Consider the following 19,031-nt stretch of genomic DNA (forward strand, 5'->3'; position numbering starts at 1 on the left):
CCGCCCCCCCCCACCCCCCCCCCCGCCCACCGCCCCCCCAGCCGCAACAGCAGCCAACTTCAAATAAGCGGCCCAGTAACAGCGCTCCCCCCCCAACCCAGCTGAATAAAATCAAGTACTCAGGGGGACCCCAGATTGTGAAGAAGGAGCGCCGGCACAGCTCTTCCCGTTTCAATCTGAGCAAAAACCGGGAACTGCAAAAACTCCCAGCCCTTAAAGGTAAAGAGGCAGTGGGGTGGGAGCTGTATGACAAGCTGCAGTTTCTCCAGGCAGAGTGTGGTGGTGTAAGGGCTCTTCCCAAAGCAACCAAGTGTCCAGCTAGTTTTATGGGCAGCAAGGATGGTTCTGGGAAAGGTGCTCGGCTTGTTAGCAGGTAGAGAATTGATGGATGGCCTAAAATAATCAGAGTATTCTCAATGCAAACTTCATACTTACCTTCCTATTTGAGCTATTTAAACCCTTATGCTCTATGTACTGAGGGTTGCCTCAGATTCTTCAGCAGGTTGTGCAGGAAGGCGGTGAAGTGCAGAGACCTTGGTGCAGATTGTCCTTGGTTCCTACATCCATCCATTCCTGGGAAAGGACCAGGCCTTCTCCTCATTGTGTTTCCATTGCAAATTATGATAGCGGAATTGAACCTGTCCACGTTAGGGGAGCTTGGTATTAGCACTTAGTGTACATTATGTTGCAATTAAACATGAGTGTGGGCAAGGAGAAAGCATTTTCAGCAGTGACTGCGCCAGAGCCATTGCTGAGGTTGCTCACGGACACAGACAAGCTTTTGAGGAAGGGCACCTGCCTTGCAGCTCAGTAGCATTCTGCTAAGTTTGTGTCATTGGCCAAGGCAGTGTGTAGTTTCCAGTTGTATCAGAAAGAGAATCTGTTAATGTACAGCTCCTGCAACCCTGGCCCCTCTCTTCTGCCTTATTCTCTGGGAGGAGGGTCAGGCTACAGTGTGTGCTGCCCAGCTCCCTTTGTGTCTCTGTGGTGCAGGACGTGGCTGTCACTGGTCTGTGATGGGAGCTGGTTGAGTTCCTTTTTCAGTGTACTCTGTACAGGGAGGAAAGAGATCAGTGCTTATCAGGTTAGAAACTGCTACCATGTTTGAAATCCACTCATGGGATAGTTGCTTCAGAGGCCCTGCAGTCTCTCTGGCTCCTTTGTCCCATGTCCATTGCAGGGATAACACTGCCTCTCCCTCTTCACCACCAACAATTCAAGGGGAATGTGACGGGGGAGGGGGAAACCACAGGGAGCAAACCACAGTGATACCTGGGGAAACCAGGAGGATGTTCTGCCTGGCTCCAAGGACAGATGTCCCTGCTTTCTCTGACAGATGCTCCTCCACACGAACGAGAAGAGCTTTTCATCCAGAAGCTGCGGCAGTGCTGTGTTCTTTTTGACTTCATCTCTGACCCCCTCAGTGACCTGAAGTTCAAGGAGGTGAAGCGAGCAGGTCTCAATGAGATGGTGGAATACATCACACACAACCGTGATGTCGTCACCGAGGCCATCTATCCTGAAGCTGTTATCATGGTAGGGCATGGAGCCAGTGTTTGTGTGGCTTGTGTGCCAAAGAAATAGGGAAGTGTGGGAGGAGGAGGGGATAGGGATTTGTCAGAGAGGAGTGTGACCCCAGTCCTACCCATTCCTTGTCTACCCACCTCCAGAAAGAGAAGTGTGTGTAGAGGTGGTGGTAGTGACAGTGCCTGCTGTGGGGAGAGGTGGAAGCTCTTGTCTCCGGCAGAGATGGCACTTGGGGAAGGAAGTCCTGTGCAGACTATAACCCTACAGCCTGCAGGAAGGGATCAGTGTGTGGGCACAGCTGTGACAAATCACAATGTGTTGCACTGCAGTGAAGGATTTGCTATGTGGAGGACCATCATGAGGTGTCAGAATGTCATTCATGCACTCTGTCACTCACTTCAGTTTTCAGTGAACCTCTTCCGGACACTCCCACCATCGTCCAATCCCACAGGAGCAGAGTTTGACCCTGAAGAAGATGAGCCTACATTAGAGGCTGCCTGGCCACACCTTCAGGTGAGGAGGGGTGGGGAATATAGGTCTGGTGAATTTATCTCCAGGAAGTCGAGAGTCCATGTGGAGCTGGAGCCTGCCAGCCCTGCCACTGCTGCTTCACCAGCCTGCAAGGGTTCCTGCGGAAAGACCAGGGCTGCCACCCAGGGGTCAGAGGTGGCTCTTAGGCAGTGCAGGAGGCAAGGGTGTCCTGGGAACTGGCTGATGCCTGTGTGCAACATTCACTTGCAGATGGCCTTAAGACAGACTGGGTGAAAAGGGTTAGGAAAGTGACAGTGAGCATGGTTTAGCAGAGCTCAGCAGTACAAGTCAGGAGGAAAGCTCCAGGCACTTGCACAGGGATGTGTTGTCAAGCAGACAAAGGCAGAAAACGGGGCAGGTACTGCAGAATGAAGCAGAAAATACAGAGAAGAAATAAGGTGTCATTCTGCAGCACTGGTTAATCACTTCTCACTGCTGCAGTTGACATAGGCATGCGAGCGTTGATAGAAACACCGTGTCCTCAGCACCAGAGTGCTATGAATGCTAGGCAGCATTTGTTTCTAAGAATTGAGTCAGCAGCCAGCATGGATTTGTGGCAACTGAATGCTGAGCTTTTTGTTCAGCACCTCAGGTTTTTTTTACTGCTGTCCTTGGCAGGTAGGCCCTACCTGTGGGTGCACGGTCCTATCATTCCTTCAATCCCAAAGTCAGGCCTTTCAAATGCACCAATCTTGTTTGGCCTAGTGGCCCCTCAGAACCACTAGGTGGGATGGATGAGAGTGGACTCATCCCTCTCAGAGAACAGCAGGACCAGAAGTTGATGTTTCAGCACTGACAGCCTTCTTAAAGCAAGCTGCCCTTTGTTTTCCAAGTGGGACACAGCATGCAGTTCTCCTGGCCTGGTGAGGCCAAGCCAACCTTGAGTCAGTACCCAGGAGGCAGAGGACACTGCATGTTTTCCTGGGGTCCGTTTCATTTCTCTGCTCTTCTGTTGTTCCTTGGCGTGTCTCAAGGGCATCCAGTGAGTCTGAGCCTTTGCCGTCTCTGGAGGTTTCTGTTCTCTGTAGAGATATGTGCTGAAGATGTGAGAAGAGTTTCCCAGGCCTAGTGTCTTAATCTGAGTAGGTGGGTGTTATCTTTGGAGGGACCTGAGGTGATGAGGTCTCATGCAGATTTGGATAGTTACGTGCCACCAGAGACCCCTGCCCATTAAAGCAAGGGCAGCTGAGTTGATCTGGGTAAGGAAACACTGGGGTTTTTGCTCCTGTTCAGGCTTCCCAGCCTTTCCCTGAATCCTTAAGGAGAAGGAAAACATAAAATCTGAAGTAAACACTGGTGAGAGGACAGGGGGATTTCTAAGTAATCTCTCCTTTTTCCCCCACAGCTGGTGTATGAGTTCTTCCTCAGGTTCCTGGAATCACCTGACTTTCAACCAAATGTAGCCAAGAAATACATTGACCAGAAGTTTGTGCTCTCTGTAAGTAATTGCTGCCCCTGCCACTGTGCACCACCTTTGTGAAGGACATGCAGCAGATTTTGGTGCTTGATGATGTGACTTCTCTGTATTTGTTTTGAATGAGCAGACAGAATTTTCTGTGCAGGGCAAGACTGCGTGCGAGCTGTAGTCACTGGAACTCATAACTCATTGTATAGGTGGAGAGGGGCACAGGGGCCTTGCAGGGGAAATCTGGGGATGTGCAGCTTTGTAGAAAGTGCAGGCCATTACTGTGTTTCTGAAGGTGAGAGAAGTGATGATGGTTCCAGCTTGTGACTAGGAGGTCACGTGTTTCAGGGAAATGACCACTGTGCTCAGGGTGCTGAAGGCATCACTTGACTGAAAGAGCTGTTTTTGCCAAGCATGAGCAGTGCCTGGTGTTGGTGGTAGCTTTGCTCAGACAGGCAGTATGCAGGCACTGACTGAATTTCTCTCCTCACAGCTGCTGGATCTCTTTGACAGTGAAGACCCCAGAGAACGAGACTTCCTAAAGACTATTCTGCACAGGATCTACGGGAAGTTCCTGGGTCTGAGAGCATATGTGAGGAGGCAGATCAATAACATATTTTACAGGTGAGGTCTTTCTTAGTACCATTTAGACTCCCTGTCTCCAGCATTTTTCCTTCATCTTGCTTATCAAACTGTATCCAGTATTTGGCAATGACCTCTCATCCTTCTCTTTAGGTTTATCTATGAAACAGAACACCACAATGGGATTGCAGAGCTACTGGAGATCCTGGGAAGGTAAGGCCACTTTTGCAAGTCCCAGAGGACCCATAATGAGTGAGGCCTCCCAGCCCAGTGTGCTGTGTGAACAGGCAGTGCCTTCCTTCAGCAGTCCTTGCAGGAGGCACCTCTTCCAGAGAATCTCAGTCTGACAGAGCATAAACTAAAGTACTCTCCAGCCTGCTGATAAATACAGTGGTAGCCTTCTCCTCCCCAGATCTATCTCCTGTTCTTTTGAGTTTGAGTCCAGTCACACTTGCTATCTTGCCTCAGCAGGCAGTAAAAGAGAAGAGCTCCTCACAGCTCTGAGAAGCCTTAGCAATGGGCAGCCTTCTCCCGGGTTTCAGCTTCCCTTCTGTTTGTGGCCTTGTTATTCTGCCACCCTCCTCTTTTGTAAAGCAAAATACTCAAGCAATGAGCTGCTTCAGTGCTGGCCTTCCCCAGAGGTTGTGCCTAAGTGTGTGTGGGCTCAGCCTGGCACAGGACAGAGCAGAGTCCAGGCTCCATCAGAGGCTTTTCCCTGTGGTGTCTGCCAAGAGCACTCTCGCTGAGCACGTTGTGCAGGCTGGGCTGCAGCAACCATGCTTTTGGGGGATGCTTCCTCAAGGGGCTGGTGAGAGCTAGTATGTGTTGTGAGGTGAGAGACACTGTATTTCTCCTGGGTAAAAACTTTAACAAGATTCTTGTTTCTTCTCAGCATAATCAATGGATTTGCTTTGCCTCTGAAGGAAGAGCACAAGATGTTTCTCATCAGAGTCTTGTTACCACTGCACAAAGTGAAGTCTCTCAGTGTGTACCATCCACAGGTGAGAAGTGCTTCAAGTTCCTGGGGCAGATTGGGATTTTGCAAAAGCTTATAGCTATTATAAGCTCTATATATTTATATTAGTTTCTAAGCTAATTGTTTATAGCTATTCACCAGGCCACATTACTGCATTTTACAGAGTTCTTGCTGTGAGGTGTTCTGGGCTCTGCACTAGTCCCATACTGTAGTGGTTGTCCTATTCTTGTGGTGTCTGGGCCTGTGCCACTGGATGATAGGAGGGTATCCTGACATTTCCCCCTGTCGTAATGCTGTGGCTTGCTTTGTCTTTCTGTGCTGGAAGCTTGTGAAATATTGGGGGCCTGCTGAAATCAGAGAGGGAAATTTCCTAGCTGCAGTCATCAGCTTGTGCATGTGGTGTATCAGCTGTTAGTCACCACTGAGATATGTGGAGAAGTTGGTGTGCTAGTCTGCTAGGTTGGTTTAGAGATTAATTTCTTCCAATTTTGAGTACATAACAGAAGACTAAAGAAGATCACAACTTGGGATAGGAAGTGAAAAAATATGGGTACTCAGTAGAGATGTCTGTTCTCTCAGCCCTGTTTCTATGGGGCAGGGCTTTGGGTCAGTCAGGTTTGTTCCTCCCCATTGCGTGCAGCTGTGCTTGCATCTGAATGTATCAGCTGTGGACTGCTCTGGGTGACTGAAGTTTTATCCTTTAAATTGCACAAATGTCCTGAGCTCAGGCCCTGCCTGCTTGGTCTTAAAGCCTTCACTTGCCATCAGAAAACTGGATTTGTTTAGAGCTGCAACATAATGGGCATGATGTTACTTCCAGTCTAGTGGATGGGGCACTTTAATCTCAGGTACACTTGAGGAAGCTCTAATCTTGCCATGTGTTTTTCCTGCAGCTGGCGTACTGTGTTGTACAGTTCTTGGAGAAAGACAGCAGCTTGACAGAGCCAGTGAGTAACCTTGCTTCACTTCTGTGTGATAGTCAAGTCCCAAAACGCTTCACAGCTTCCTTAGAACAGCCTTTTTTCACCCTTTCTGTAAAGAGGCTGGGAATCAGTGGTATTGTTTACTGGGTTTGCCTGGCTCCCTGTGGACAGAAGGGGCTGTACTGCTCATGTGCAAGGCTTTAGCATGCTCTCCTGGAAGCTTCAGGAAGGTGGACTGTAGTCTTCCTTTGTGCTTCAGATCTTGGTGTAGCAGAAGGAACAGGATACCAAGCTGTTCTTCCAGGGCAGAGCTTCTGGCTAATGAGAGGTGCTGCAGAGACAAAATACATGACCATCTGGTAGAACCAGAGCTTGTGGGAGCCTTGAAATAGTAAGAGTCCCCTCCACACTGCTGGAGTTGGCTGCAGAATTGTAGGGATGAGGTTAGGAACCTGGGACACGAGGTCTTAAGCGTGCTGCTGTTCCTTCATGAAAGTATTCTCCTTCCAGCCTTAGCATCAGTTTGCTACCTTCATAGAGATAAGTCACATTGTAGACACATTTGCCTTCAGGATATAGTGCTGGGGACCAGCAGATTCTAAAATGTGAGCAGTGTCGATGGAGACCTCACATATTTTAGTTACTGGCTGCACGGACCTGCGGTGTTAACCAGGCTAAGTGCCAGCTTGGCAGAGGGTGCAAGAAGGAGACAAGTGTTTCTCCACCCACTGCAGGCCAGGAAATGTCTTCTACAGAGCTGAGCTTCACAGGCTCAAAACAGCAGATGGGCAGAGAACACATACTTCTGTCACTGTAGCAGGGAGCACCAAAAGTGTGAGTGTTTTAATGAGTAATGCTGGCTGAGGTCGTTCTGTTCTCTGGCTGAAATGTGTGTGCTCATGGTGAGCCTGCCTGTGCTGGGTAGAAGCTGGTCAGCTGTTGTCAGCTTTCTGGCTCCACAGCTCTGACATCAGCAGTGCTGAAGCAGACCTCCTAGTTTTCCTTTAAATATGGGTCCTCCATTTCCTTTGTTCCCAAAAGCCTGCTCTGAAACAAGCTGCATAAAGTAGCTTCCTGATAATGTTGAGTGCTTCCTGTGGCGGACATCCAGTCCAACAGCCTCCTGCCAAAGCACCTCCTAGGGTGAGGGAGAAGAAAGAAATAGAAATCTGTCAATATTTCCAGGATTCACTTTGCATTATCTTATTCAGATAATAAAGCTCCACAGCTCATCACTGTTTCCTGGATAACAGTTTAGTGGCCCCTGGATTACAGACCCAGGTCTGGTTTGGTGCTTGTAGAAAGCAGTGGAATGACCCAATTTCATTACCTTCAGTGGGTGCTGTGTCTCAACCAGACATACCAAGGCCATATTGCCACACCTTGTGTTCTGTTGAAGCACCTTGCTTGTGAAGGTTTTGAATAGACCCCCAAGATGACTGGTGTTACTGAAGTGTGGAAGAATTACAGGGTTTGTGCATCAGCAAGAGTCTGAATGCACCGGGACATGTTACCAGCAGTGCTGGAAGGAGGCCAGATTACTCCCTGGGTCCACACTTGCCTCAAATGGGCCTTCCAGCAGCTTGCTCAGCAAGGCTTGACATGGTAGCTCTTGCCTTAACAGCAGTCTGAAAGACTGCCAGGTGAGCAAGGCCTCAGATGTGCTTGGTATTAGCAAACACAGACTCCACACACCTCACACCACCTTAGTTGTAGGTGAAATTGCTTCTGAGTCACTGAAGCTAACTCTTACCTGAATGGCAGACATGAGTAATGACAAACACGGGGATAATGAACTGCTGGCTTCTCAAGCCTTGAGTTGGCAGAAACATAATGCTCAGATATCTCTAATCCTGCTGTTGCATTGCCCACTACTGTCCCTCTGCTGCTCTGAACTTCCTCTCAAGTGCTGGCTTTAGGATCAGGTAGATGAAATACAGAGGTTTGAAAGGGCAGCCCCTATGGCCAGCTGTGTGTAACTCTAGTGTCCACAGAGTAAACATTTCTTCTTCCAACAGAGTGAAGATCTGCAGCATCTTGAATCCTGCCTTTGCAGTGTCTAGAAGCAGATGGGTAGGACAGGAAGCAGTATTAAAAATTAATAAATAAAATCTAGTGAGATATAGCCCTTCTCTATCTTGTAAGCAGGATTTTACTCAGCCAGAAGTTGCATCTGTGTTGTTGTATTTAATTATAACTATTAGATGTCAACTCCATAAACTTGTCTGCTCCATTCTGGAGTCTGTTTGGACTTCAAGTCTCCACAAAGTCTTGCAAGAATGAGTTCCATAATCCAGCTACTTCTATGTAAAGTAAAATTTCCTTTCTTTGTCCCAAACCCATCCGTTGCATTATTTTTTCGGTGCTCCCCAGTATTCAAGCTCTGTAGTCTTTTGAATAATAACTCTTCAGAGACCTTCTCCATAGCATTTCCAATTTTATTAGTTGATCTTCCATGGTTACTTTGCACTGTCTGCCAGCTGCTGTCCAGTCCAGTTTCACCCTTCTGTGTTAAGCCGTGTTTGGGGATATAAAGTGATTCTAAGCTTTGTGCTTGTAATATGAAATCATAGCAGCCTAGGTAGAGCTGTTGCCATGAGTGTAACTTGGGAGAGTTTGGGCTTTTGTCTTCTTTCTTCCCTGGTCACCCACCCTGGCTTTCTGAGAAAATCTGTTGCGTTACTTCCTCCCCTCTGCTGTTGTGACTAGACACTTAAAAATGTATTTTGCAGCTGGTGTTAACTTTGAGCTTCTAACACTGTCTCTGTACACTTCCCACTCAGGTGATTGTGGGCTTGCTGAAGTTCTGGCCAAAAACTCACAGTCCCAAAGAGGTGATGTTTTTAAATGAGCTGGAGGAGATCCTGGACGTGATTGAGCCATCAGAGTTTGTGAAAGTTATGGAGCCCTTGTTCAGGCAGTTGGCCAAATGTGTTTCCAGCCCACACTTCCAGGTAAATTACAGCTCAGGGAGGGGATAGAGCATTGACTTGTGATCCACTTGGCATGTGAGGGTAACACCACAGTTTTTGGACTTGTACTTGGCACGTGGAGGTGTGACCAGGGTGAGTATTGGGGTGACATGTGGTGGGAAGCAGTGAGAATCGTCACCACAACCACAGGGTGAGCTCATCCAAAGAGGAAACAGAGTGGATCAGCACAGCCTCTCCTGCTGCTCTGTGCTGTTCAGCACCAGGTATTGCAGCAGGCTGGGGCTGGAGCACAGGTGCTTTGCCACCTCCTGTTTTGGCTAGCAAGGACAGAGGAGATCCATCCAGGGTCACCCTGTTGAAGTAAAACCAAACACTCTGCAGTGTTGGAGGGAGGCCAACCAAAGAGACTGTGCAGGAAAGGTCCTTTGTTTTATTCTGGCATAGGTAGTAAAGAGTGATGTATACTGGAGAAGTGCTGGAGTCTGCTTCTTCCTTGTTTTCACTGAAGGGAAACTGGTTGTAGTAGCTAGCTGATATAATCTCTGTGGATGGTAGTCTTAAGGATTAAAATGTACAGGGTGGTAGGACCTGCTAGTAGCTCCTAGCAAGTGTTCTTGCCTCACTGTTCTAGAGTGCCCAGGAAGAAGACAGCTTGCTGGGGAAACACATGGTTGACCCAGGTATAGGTGGAGTGTTAAAGAAGAAGTGACACAGCCATCTCCCAAGTGAGAGTGACTGCACAGTGAGGCAGGCTGGCTTCAGTCCATCTTTTAGTATAGAGAGGTACAAAGTCGTGTGTTTACAAGCCAAAAATAAGGTCAGTCTAGGTCACACATGTATGTAAAAAATCAGTTTCCTTTAAAGGACTAGAGGAGCATGATGGAAACCAGCTGGACGTGGATTACTGGTGTGGTGATGGGAACCAAAGGACTAATGTGACCTTTGGGTGTGGAGGGAACTACCAGAGGGAGCTAAGGAGCTTGAATAAAGTAGGGTAAAGGCTGGAGGAGACACATCCTGTACTTGATAGCAGCCCTCATCAGCTGCCAAACTCTGAAGAACAATACGGAGAAACCCGGAGAAGCTGCAAACACTTTACAGCCTAAGAAAATTAATTCCAAAGGTGTCCCATATGGTCAGGCTGAACAGTCTACAGCTTGTCTGAAGAGCAAAATTAGGAATCGACTTCTTGGTGAGTCTGAGCACCTTGGTGGGAATGAGTTTCCTCTGAGTGGATTGTGTGTTAATCTAGCAGAAAAAGGCTTAACCAGATCTTGAAAACCAAAAGCTAGGTAAGCGAAAACAAAGTGAGTTTCATTTCATTTACTTGTGTGGAACAATATGTTAAGGGGATATAGCAAATTCTGCACTACCTGAAATATAAAACTGAGTCTCTTTTCCTAGGTTTTTAAGCCATTCTCAAGCCAGCACTAAATGCAGAAATTAGCCTGCATTATCTGTCACTGTGTGCAAACCTGTTAGACTTGTTTGTCTTGTTAGAGCAGGATGGCTGCCCCAAGATTTTCCATATTTTCACCCTTACTAAATCAAGGGCTTGAATTGTGGGACTGGTGACTGAAGCATGATTCAAAGCCCTGAGAGACTCTGTTGTGGGAAAGCCAGGGAGGAATGGAACTTCAGAGAGGACAGTCTGAGGAAAGGCTTGGAGCTAATCTGAATTGGGACCTGGAGTAGATGACATTACTGTTGTCAAGTGCTGTGTAAAGGGTGTTGGAGTCATCCCTATACTGACAGTAGGCTTGTCCATTCAAGACCATGGGGTTTTTCTCAGAAAAGTGTGAAGTGTCTAGCAGAGGCTAAGGCAAAGAAGGCTGGGCAGGAGGGGTGAATGGCCTCATAGAAGTTCATGAAGGTCACCCCTGTGCTACGGGGAAGCATGTGGGCTCCTTGGCTGGGTGGTGGCTTCCTTGTGCACCACAGGTGTTACTGGAAGGAGCCTCTTCAAGGATGGCTTTCTCTCCTGCTGCAGGTGGCAGAGCGAGCGCTGTACTATTGGAACAATGAATATATCATGAGCCTGATCAGCGATAATGCAGCCAAAATCCTCCCAATCATGTTTCCAGCACTCTACAAGAACTCCAAGAGTCACTGGAACAAGTAGGTCTTCCCCCATGCTCTGACACTTGCTGGATTTTTTGACCCACTGGCAATCTTGAAGCACGCTGCTGCAGTGCAACAATGCGTGGTGCTTGGTGGCACCAGTTGCTGAGACGGGGGTTGGTGGTGGTATCAGGGTGTATCATGGAAAAGGGAGATTTCCTCAACCCTCGGAGTTTGTCTGTCAGCACCCCAGGAGCACCAAGACCCTCGTGCCCAGCCAGTCTGCCAGTGTCCCATTAAGGGGACCCTTCACTGAACAGTCCTACTGGGTCAGTTCAACTGACTTATTCAGGGAAGTATGCCAACGGCATAAGAGACACCTCTCAGCAGGTCTTCGAGTTTATTTGATTATGTTCCCTGCTGCTGGTGACTGCCAGTGCCTGGGAAGGACTCACACTGACAGTTTGTGGAATAACACTCCTTATTTACAGAAAACTGTGACAGGTTAAGGTTCGAGGACTGCCAGTCATAGTATCTGACTGCAAAAATGTATTCAGAGCAATTCACAGAGAAGCTCTAATTCCCAGTAGAAGTATCCAATGTGTACGGAGTGTTTCTTACCCATGGGGGAAGAAGATGGGTTCAGCCTGTTCAGTGATCCCAGTAGTTAGGATGGAGTCTTCCCTAGCTTACCCCTATTCTCAGTTTACTTTTATGCTATGTCTTTATGTTTAGGTGGAGCTTGAGTGACTCTTAGTCATACATGCCTTTATTACTGATTGGTGTAACATTCTCTCAACTTTGCTCTCAGAGGTGCAGTCAATAAACTACAGAGTGCATGCCCTATGAGGGGTGGTCATACCCTGGGGTGGGTGACTTTGGAAAGGGGATGTGTGTTAATACAATTGTGTTACAACGAACCACATTTATCGGAGGAGGGTGATTTCGCCACAGTTCCTGGCTCAGCCACCAGATTCCTCCTATCTCCCTTGGCTGACAGGCCCTGTGCAGTTTATCAGCTGCAAAGCTCCATCGAGTTCCCCTCCCTGCCACGACTTCAAGGGAACTTGGCCGTGGTGTTTCCACTCCGCTCCACCCTCCGTTCCATCCCACTCTGCAGGGGCTCTGGCTGCAGGCTGTGTGTGTGGGGAACCATCCTGGAGGAGGCTTTAAGCATGCCAGCAGCATTCCATCCAGGGACCAGCAGCTGCATTTTACCCTACAATTCCTGTACTGTTACTGTTTCTGTTTGGAGGTGAATGTAACTTCTCAGTGTCCTCTAGTTTTACCCCCAGCCATCTCTCCACAGCATGGAAAAGGGCCACAGCAGACCAGAGTGGCTTGCTTCTGCAAGGGTTGAGGCACTTGAAATTGCCAGCCTTGGGGCCATTGAGTCTACACAGAGTTTGATACCTGCCTGACAGTAATGTTGTCAGTCTCTCAGAAGTGTGCAGTAGATGTTCCATCTGACTTCTGGCTCCTTGTTAACTAATGTCCCACCCTTATGTTCTCCGTGACCAGAGAACTTGGCTAATGCAGTGCCCAACTCCTTGAGTACAGGAAAAACAGAGAAAGCAGAACTAACTGGGCAGCTGTCCATGTCAAATATTGTCCCCTGTGTCTGATTCCTAGATACTTCTTTGTTTTATGGTTCTCTTATCAACTTCCTTCCTTCTGACTTCTTCTCCATTTAATTCCTTACCTGGTTAATTCAAGTTTAATTAATTTAATTGAACACACTTCCTTTAATGAATTAGCTAAAAATTAATTCTAGGGAGACTGGACAAGTCCAGAGCTCAGAAAAGGACTTTATGTTCTTGTCTGAAACCCTTCACCAGTTCTGTGTCCTTACAGCAGCCAAGATTCATGATTCTGCTGTTTCTGTCTTTCCTGGTCTGCTGCCCAGTGGTATCACAGAAGAAGTCCTGAAAGTGTTTTCCTCTTATTTCTGCTTGTCTTTGTTTTGGCAATAGCCACATCTTCTCAGGGCAAGTTGAGTACCTCAGATTCTCCTCTTCCTTCCCATAGTTCATCTACTTGGTCAGACAGCCTGCTTAAGTCCAGCAGGGTTGCCTCTCTCTTCCATAGTCCATTTGTAGAGCTGGTAGAGACACAGAGCTTAGTCTGCTGAGTCTCATCTTTTGCCTGTGGGTCAGGTATTTCAGAGACAGCTTCAACACTTGTTTTTATTCCCCAGGAGATTCTTTGTCCCAAAGGGGGCTCACACGCAGTGCAACCTGTCCATAAATCACTGGCACAGAGTCGACTTGTCTTTTGTGATATTCTGTGTGCTGGTTTCCATCTCTTTGGGGCTGCTGCCTGTCTGTGTTTTGGGCAGCTCAGCAATAAAGCTCATGACCAAATACTGGCAGCTCAAAAAAGTCGTTGTGTATATGTGGTGTGAACAGTGGGAGGCACTAAAGCCCCCTTGAAAACAGCCCTGAACAGGCCCCTAGCATCCCCTAGCATCCTTCATTTTCCACTTCTATCTACAAGAAATGAACACATGAATGTGTAGTTTTGCACTCATTAATCTGACCACAGCAGACCTGTCCCAGGGTCTTCTCTTTCTTCTCCATCTGTTTCTCCCTGTTGTATAGTTCCTGCTCTGTTTGTTGAGGGGGTTTTGCCTTGGTAAGAGCTGGGATTGTGTGAGAATATTTTGTCACATCACCGTAGAATGAGTTGCTGCTGCTGTCACCTTTTGTCTGTGCTGCTGGTGCCAACTTAGGTCTAAAACCTGCCCACCGTGACTTGTCCTCCTTTCCTCATTTCTTTGCAGGACAATTCATGGGCTGATCTACAATGCACTGAAGCTCTTCATGGAGATGAACCAAAAGCTTTTTGATGACTGCACACAGCAATACAAGGCAGAGAAGCAGAAGTGAGTAAGAGGTTTTTGCCAAGTAACTCGAGCTCATCCTAAAGTCTCCTTGGGGTACAGTAACAGATGGTAGATGTCAATAGGCAGAAGGGAAATGGAAAGGTGGTAAGTAATTCTGTCAAAAAGTAGGCTTCCTTAGCCATAGCTATGAGTAGGGATGAGGTGTGCCCTGATAAAAACCCTTTCAGTCCTGCTGAAAATGAAGCAGGTAGCCTAGAAAAGAGTGACTGAGTTTGCTGAGTCATGAGGAAACAGATTGCCATGTAGAGGATACTGAGTTTTGCTCTGTCTTGGAAATATTTACCAGTTCATAAATGTTGTAGTAATGTCAGTAGAATCCTATTGCTTTAGAAAGAGTGAAGAGTTTTGCAGTGGGCGTAATGCATCTTTCATGCCACAGGATGCTTTCAATTTTCCAGTGATAAAGATGGAATAATTCCTGCAATTTCAAAGAGCGAATGGTGGGGATAAAATCTGAGCTCAGCAAGTACCTGTGCCATGATGCTGTAAAGAGGAAAGAACTCCACTTTTTCTGCTGCCTTGTGCTGATTTTGGTGCTTCTATGGCTTGCCTTGGTGAGCTGAGTCAGTCCAGTAAGCTAGAAGGAAACTTCTTTTTTTTTTTTTTTGGTCTATTTTCTGCTGACTTAGTGACATAAAATAGTGCTTCTCATTCCTGGATGAGCCAGGGCTGCCGGGGAGAGCAGAGCTAATCCTTGCTGGGAGCGGGGAACTCTGGGGTACATTCTGTTGTTTTGTGGAGAAGAAGTAAATAACTTGATAATAAGTAATAAGTTGATATATGAATGAGAACAGATGGGTAACCTGCTTATGGAGAAATTAAGGTTTTTTTAGGATCTGAAATGGGAGCAAGCAAGATTTCTTTTTTTCCCATTCTAGGGCGTTTGTGAAGCCCACAAATATCTTCACATGTATTTTAAGTCACAGTGACAGCACATTTCCTACAAGATCTACCTAGTGTTTCCATCAGGAGCTTTCTCTCCCTGTTTAGCTGCTGACCTGCTGAAGGTGACTCTTCCCAGCACTGGTGTGTGACTGATGGAGAATTGTTCTGAAAAAGCTCAACAAAACAGCTCAGAGCTGTTCAATAAAAGGATGGGTAGTGCTGCAGTTTTCTGCTCTGTTCTGCCTCTGTGCCTAATTAGGCTTCAGAAAACCTTGTGCTGTGAACTAGAAAACAGCATGTATGGGAAGGATTGCAAACAAACTCAGCAAATAGGAAATGGGGCAAAGGAGAGAGCTTGTACTGTTAGGCTGCAGCCAGATGTTGAGAGGCTTGAGTATGGCTTAGCCTCATTTTTAATTAGTTAACAAGCCTACAAGTGACATGCCAGCTCAGGCCTGTCACTGCTGCACCCCCAGCTGTGCAGCCACAGCCAGGGTGGTCATGAGGGACAGACTCTGCAGGGACATGTGGCAAGGCTGTCTCTCTGCTGTTCAGTGCAAATGGACTGACTGCACCTTTCTCCCCAGACATCTTGAAACTGTTTGGTTTATCAGAATCGTTTAGAAAAGCAGTGAGAAAGTTGGGGCAGATAGTGTCTTGTCCTGAATGGGTTATTCATTTGGGGCATTTTGGGGTTGGTTTGTTGGAGGTTTTTTTGTGACCCAGTGTTTTCTGGTGGAGTAATCTGCTGCTTGAAACCTTGGCAGCTTCATTCTCATTCTTGGCCTACATGACTTTCAAGAGTGTGATGTGATTACAGAGTGTAAGAACTTCCTTAATATGGATAGATAGGGCACTGGAAAGACTAGTAGCTGGGATGAAAGTCATGTAGTTAAAATAATAGAAATAAAGCAGAGATTTTGGTGCAGATGTTCAAAATGTAGAAGAGAATAACAAGGGATGGTGAGTGCTCATCTCTGTTTGCAAGGAACATTCACTGTCCTGGGATTTATAAGTGGCCCTGCTGAATGGTCACTTCAGATGTGTGCCAAAATCTGTGCCAAGTTCAAGAGCTGTGCCTGGGGTGTTTGGGCAGCTCTTTGGTGTGTTATGGTTAGAGAGAGAAGGAACAGTGGGCAGCAGAATCCCAGCTCTATTGGACATGACAGTTTGTCCCTCTGCATCTGTGGGGCACCAGGAGAATGTGTGTTTGAAATCCAGACTGGTTTCATGGCTTTACCCCAGAAACCAGACACTCTGCTCTACTCCTGGCAGCACAAAGCCAGGGCAGAAGTACCTGTGCAGCCCACTGTTGCCAGCCTGTGCTCTGAGGTGAGCCAGGAGCATGTCTGCCTACCCTCTGCTAGTTGCAGTGTGTCCCCTCTTCTTGCTTTATCTCACCTGTAGATTTAGAATTAGATGGAATTAGGGGTCTCCAAATGACAGGGCAGCTCTTCCCCTCGCCTGCACTTCTCTGCTGTCTCTTGCTTTTGTCATCCTGTGAATGAAAGCTGCGCTTTCCCCAGCAGTTCACACTTGCTCTTGCTCTCTCTCTCTGCAGGGGAAGGTTCAGGATGAAGGAACGAGAAGAAATGTGGCAGAAAATAGAGGAGCTGGCTCGGCTGAACCCCCAGGTGAGTGACAACAGGACCTAGGATGAATGAGGCAAGAGTGTGCTGGGGGTCTTGACCTGCTTCCTCAGCCCACAAGAGCAGGCTTTAGCACTTAATCTCAGTCCTGCAGGCACTGCTGCAGCAGTGGTCTGTCTCTCCCAAAAAACAGTGTCCTGGGTCCTGGGAATGTTGGCAGTGTTTTATCATCCTGTCCCTCTGTAGAACTGACCTCTAAGTACTGCCTTCCAGAGAGCATGTACGTGTTTATGGACCATGCTCTCAACTGCAGCTGCACATGCAGCATGCTATGAATCAGAGGGCACAGGGGACGAGAGGATACTCCTTCCCTGCCTGTGTCCCTGCTGCTGCCTTTGCGGGGGCCAGAGAGGGCAGCTGGAAGAACTGTGCCATGCTGTGTTAGCGTGCTGGGGGAGAAGGCTTGGTGTTGGATGGAGTGCTGACTCTGGAGCTGTCTGTGTTGTCTGCAGTACCCCATGTATTATGCACCTCTACCCTTGCCTTCTGTGTGCTGTATGGAAACGGAGACCCCGACTGCAGAGGACATACAGCTACTGAAGAAAACGGTGGAGACTGAGGCTGTGCAGGTACGTAGGTGACTCAAGTCCTTCACAGTTGCTCCCAGTCCAGCCAGAACATCAGCATAGCCAGAAATGGCTCTTTCCAGATGTTCTGAAGGTAAATGCCACTACTCTCATCCCTGATCATTAAGAGATCAACCTGTAGTCTGAAGAGTGGAGTTTATCTAACCTTCTCACTCTGGTAAAAGTGCCAGTGTGACTTTCTTGTGTCCTTTTGGTCTGTGTGTGGCTCTCAGCCTGTTCTGGAGCATGCTGCAGTGCCACCCAGCATATCCTAGAGCAATTGGAGTCAGAGGCTGAAGGCATGAAGGGGTTTGCTACTGATTCCTGACTCCTTTGATTTGTTTGTAGATGCTGAAAGACATTAAGAAGGACAAAGTCTTGCTGCGCCGGAAATCTGAGCTTCCACAGGACGTCTACACTATAAAAGCCTTGGAGGCCCACAAGAGAGCAGAAGAGTTTCTCACCTCAAGCCAGGAGGCTCTCTGACGGGCTCAGGAGCTGGCCCAGGAAGCTCTGCCCCATCCCTTTCCTCCAGGGGTCATGGAAATGCACTCAGTTCTCATGTATAAGTAAGGAATGAACATGGTGAGCTGTGCCTGTCCTCCACTCCATCTGCATACCTCCAGGGTAGATCTGGTTTTATGTTATTAACTTGTATCTCACCACTGTCGTGTCCTCCTGCTTCTTCTCCGTCCTCCTGCTTTTCCACCTTGGCTGTGCAGGCATGAAGGGAGCCCGCCTCACCTCTGCTTGTATCAGTCCAGGCAGGACTCACTTCACTGTGAGCTGCCACCTGATTCTTACTCTGCCAGGAGTAAGAGACTGCCACGCGTGGCTCGGTGTGCTGCTCCAAACTCCAAGTGCCCATCTCCGCCACACCTGCCCCTGTGCTGCCTGTGCAGCTGATCCCTGACATGGTCAGAGGCCAGGCTGAGCTTGGGGCAGAAGCAGTTTGTGAAGGCTCTGCTGCCTCTCCACCCTGCCTTAGGGTGCAGCTCCACAGCTGAAGGGTCTTATGTACAGCGGAGGAAATGTTTACTTCCACCTTTCTTTTGCTACAAGCCCGTTGTTCTGTTCCCCTGTCACTGGAGTGGGGGTTCAGTGCTTTGCCACCCCCAGTAAAGCTGGGTGCAAGCACTACATACTATTGCAGTCCTCCCTTTAGAGCATCCTTAGAAGCTCTCTTGTGAGAAAGTGAATTCCTTCTGCTGTTTGTGTTGGTCCGTGCTGACTCATCTCCTTCCCGATGTCTCGGGTTAATTGTGGGCCCAGAATTAACTTCCCGCTTTGTAGCCGATGTCAGCCACTGACTTCTACTTTCTTCCTCTACCTGCTCAATTAAAATATTCCTGCAGCTCTCCCTTTGTCTCTGTATCCCATCCTTAGCTCTTCAGAGCCAGGGTTTCTAGGAAGCTTGTGCTGCTAGTCATTTCCACAAGCTAGTGGAAGCAATGGATACACCTTGTGGGGCGTGGCTGAGTGTTCAGTTGTCTCCTCATTATTATCAATGGCTAAGCACTACTGCTGAATTGCTCCTGTGGGTGCTCTGAGCACAGTCCACCTCTCCTGTGATGTTGGCATCCGCTGTGGCCCGAGGCCCTCGTTACTTATCACATGGTGCATCAGGGACTCGTGCTAACTTAGCATTTAGAGACACTTGCTGATAGCTTGTGCAGCACTTGGGTGCTACTGTGATCCAGCTTTCACCCCCGTTGTTTGTGGTGCAGATTTAGTGCCAGGCCAAGGTGCCACCACAGAGGCTGGTTTGTCATAGGGAAGGGAGTCCTTGCTTCCTACCTGCTGCACCTGCTTTCTTGGCACATAAGCTGAAGTGGGTTTGCACTAGTGCAGGGAGCTTATGGGGTTGGTGCTAGCCTGACATTGCTTTGCAGCAGCATGGGATGTTGTAGAAGGTTCTGCTGTATCTGCTTGTCCTCACCAGTAAACCATTCCCAGGTCAGAGGATCACCCCCTCTAATCTTTCTGCTGGTGTGCAGCACATCTTTCCTCCAACCCCAAAGAGGCTGTTTTGACCTGTGTATCCTGCATCCCTGCCCCATGTAGCTCTCTCCCAGCTGAGCCCTCACC

The 19,031-nt window shown here is 48.1% G+C and overlaps 1 protein-coding gene across 2 annotated transcripts in view; it reads left to right on the forward strand.

Annotated features, from left to right (window-relative positions):
* The window catches only part of PPP2R5D (protein phosphatase 2 regulatory subunit B'delta), a 25,235-nt gene extending 6,931 nt beyond the window's left edge, over window positions 1-18,304 (forward strand). For both annotated transcript variants that reach the window (XM_008635766.2, XM_017736950.1), the window contains exons 3-16: window positions 39-219; window positions 1,337-1,536; window positions 1,930-2,040; window positions 3,404-3,496; window positions 3,957-4,087; window positions 4,199-4,258; window positions 4,938-5,046; window positions 5,915-5,968; window positions 8,728-8,898; window positions 10,868-10,995; window positions 13,721-13,822; window positions 16,290-16,362; window positions 16,830-16,946; window positions 17,292-18,304. In XM_008635766.2, the coding sequence (XP_008633988.2) occupies window positions 1,468-1,536; window positions 1,930-2,040; window positions 3,404-3,496; window positions 3,957-4,087; window positions 4,199-4,258; window positions 4,938-5,046; window positions 5,915-5,968; window positions 8,728-8,898; window positions 10,868-10,995; window positions 13,721-13,822; window positions 16,290-16,362; window positions 16,830-16,946; window positions 17,292-17,429 (1,356 nt within the window). In that variant the 5' untranslated portion in view covers window positions 39-219; window positions 1,337-1,467 and the 3' untranslated portion in view covers window positions 17,430-18,304. The remainder of the gene's footprint in view (window positions 1-38; window positions 220-1,336; window positions 1,537-1,929; window positions 2,041-3,403; window positions 3,497-3,956; window positions 4,088-4,198; window positions 4,259-4,937; window positions 5,047-5,914; window positions 5,969-8,727; window positions 8,899-10,867; window positions 10,996-13,720; window positions 13,823-16,289; window positions 16,363-16,829; window positions 16,947-17,291) is intronic.
* Window positions 18,305-19,031: the final 727 nt, after the last annotated feature.

The sequence above is a fragment of the Corvus brachyrhynchos genome, unplaced genomic scaffold, assembly GCF_000691975.1.
Source record: "Corvus brachyrhynchos isolate BGI_N302 unplaced genomic scaffold, ASM69197v1 scaffold806, whole genome shotgun sequence".
Lineage (NCBI taxonomy): Eukaryota > Metazoa > Chordata > Aves > Passeriformes > Corvidae > Corvus > Corvus brachyrhynchos.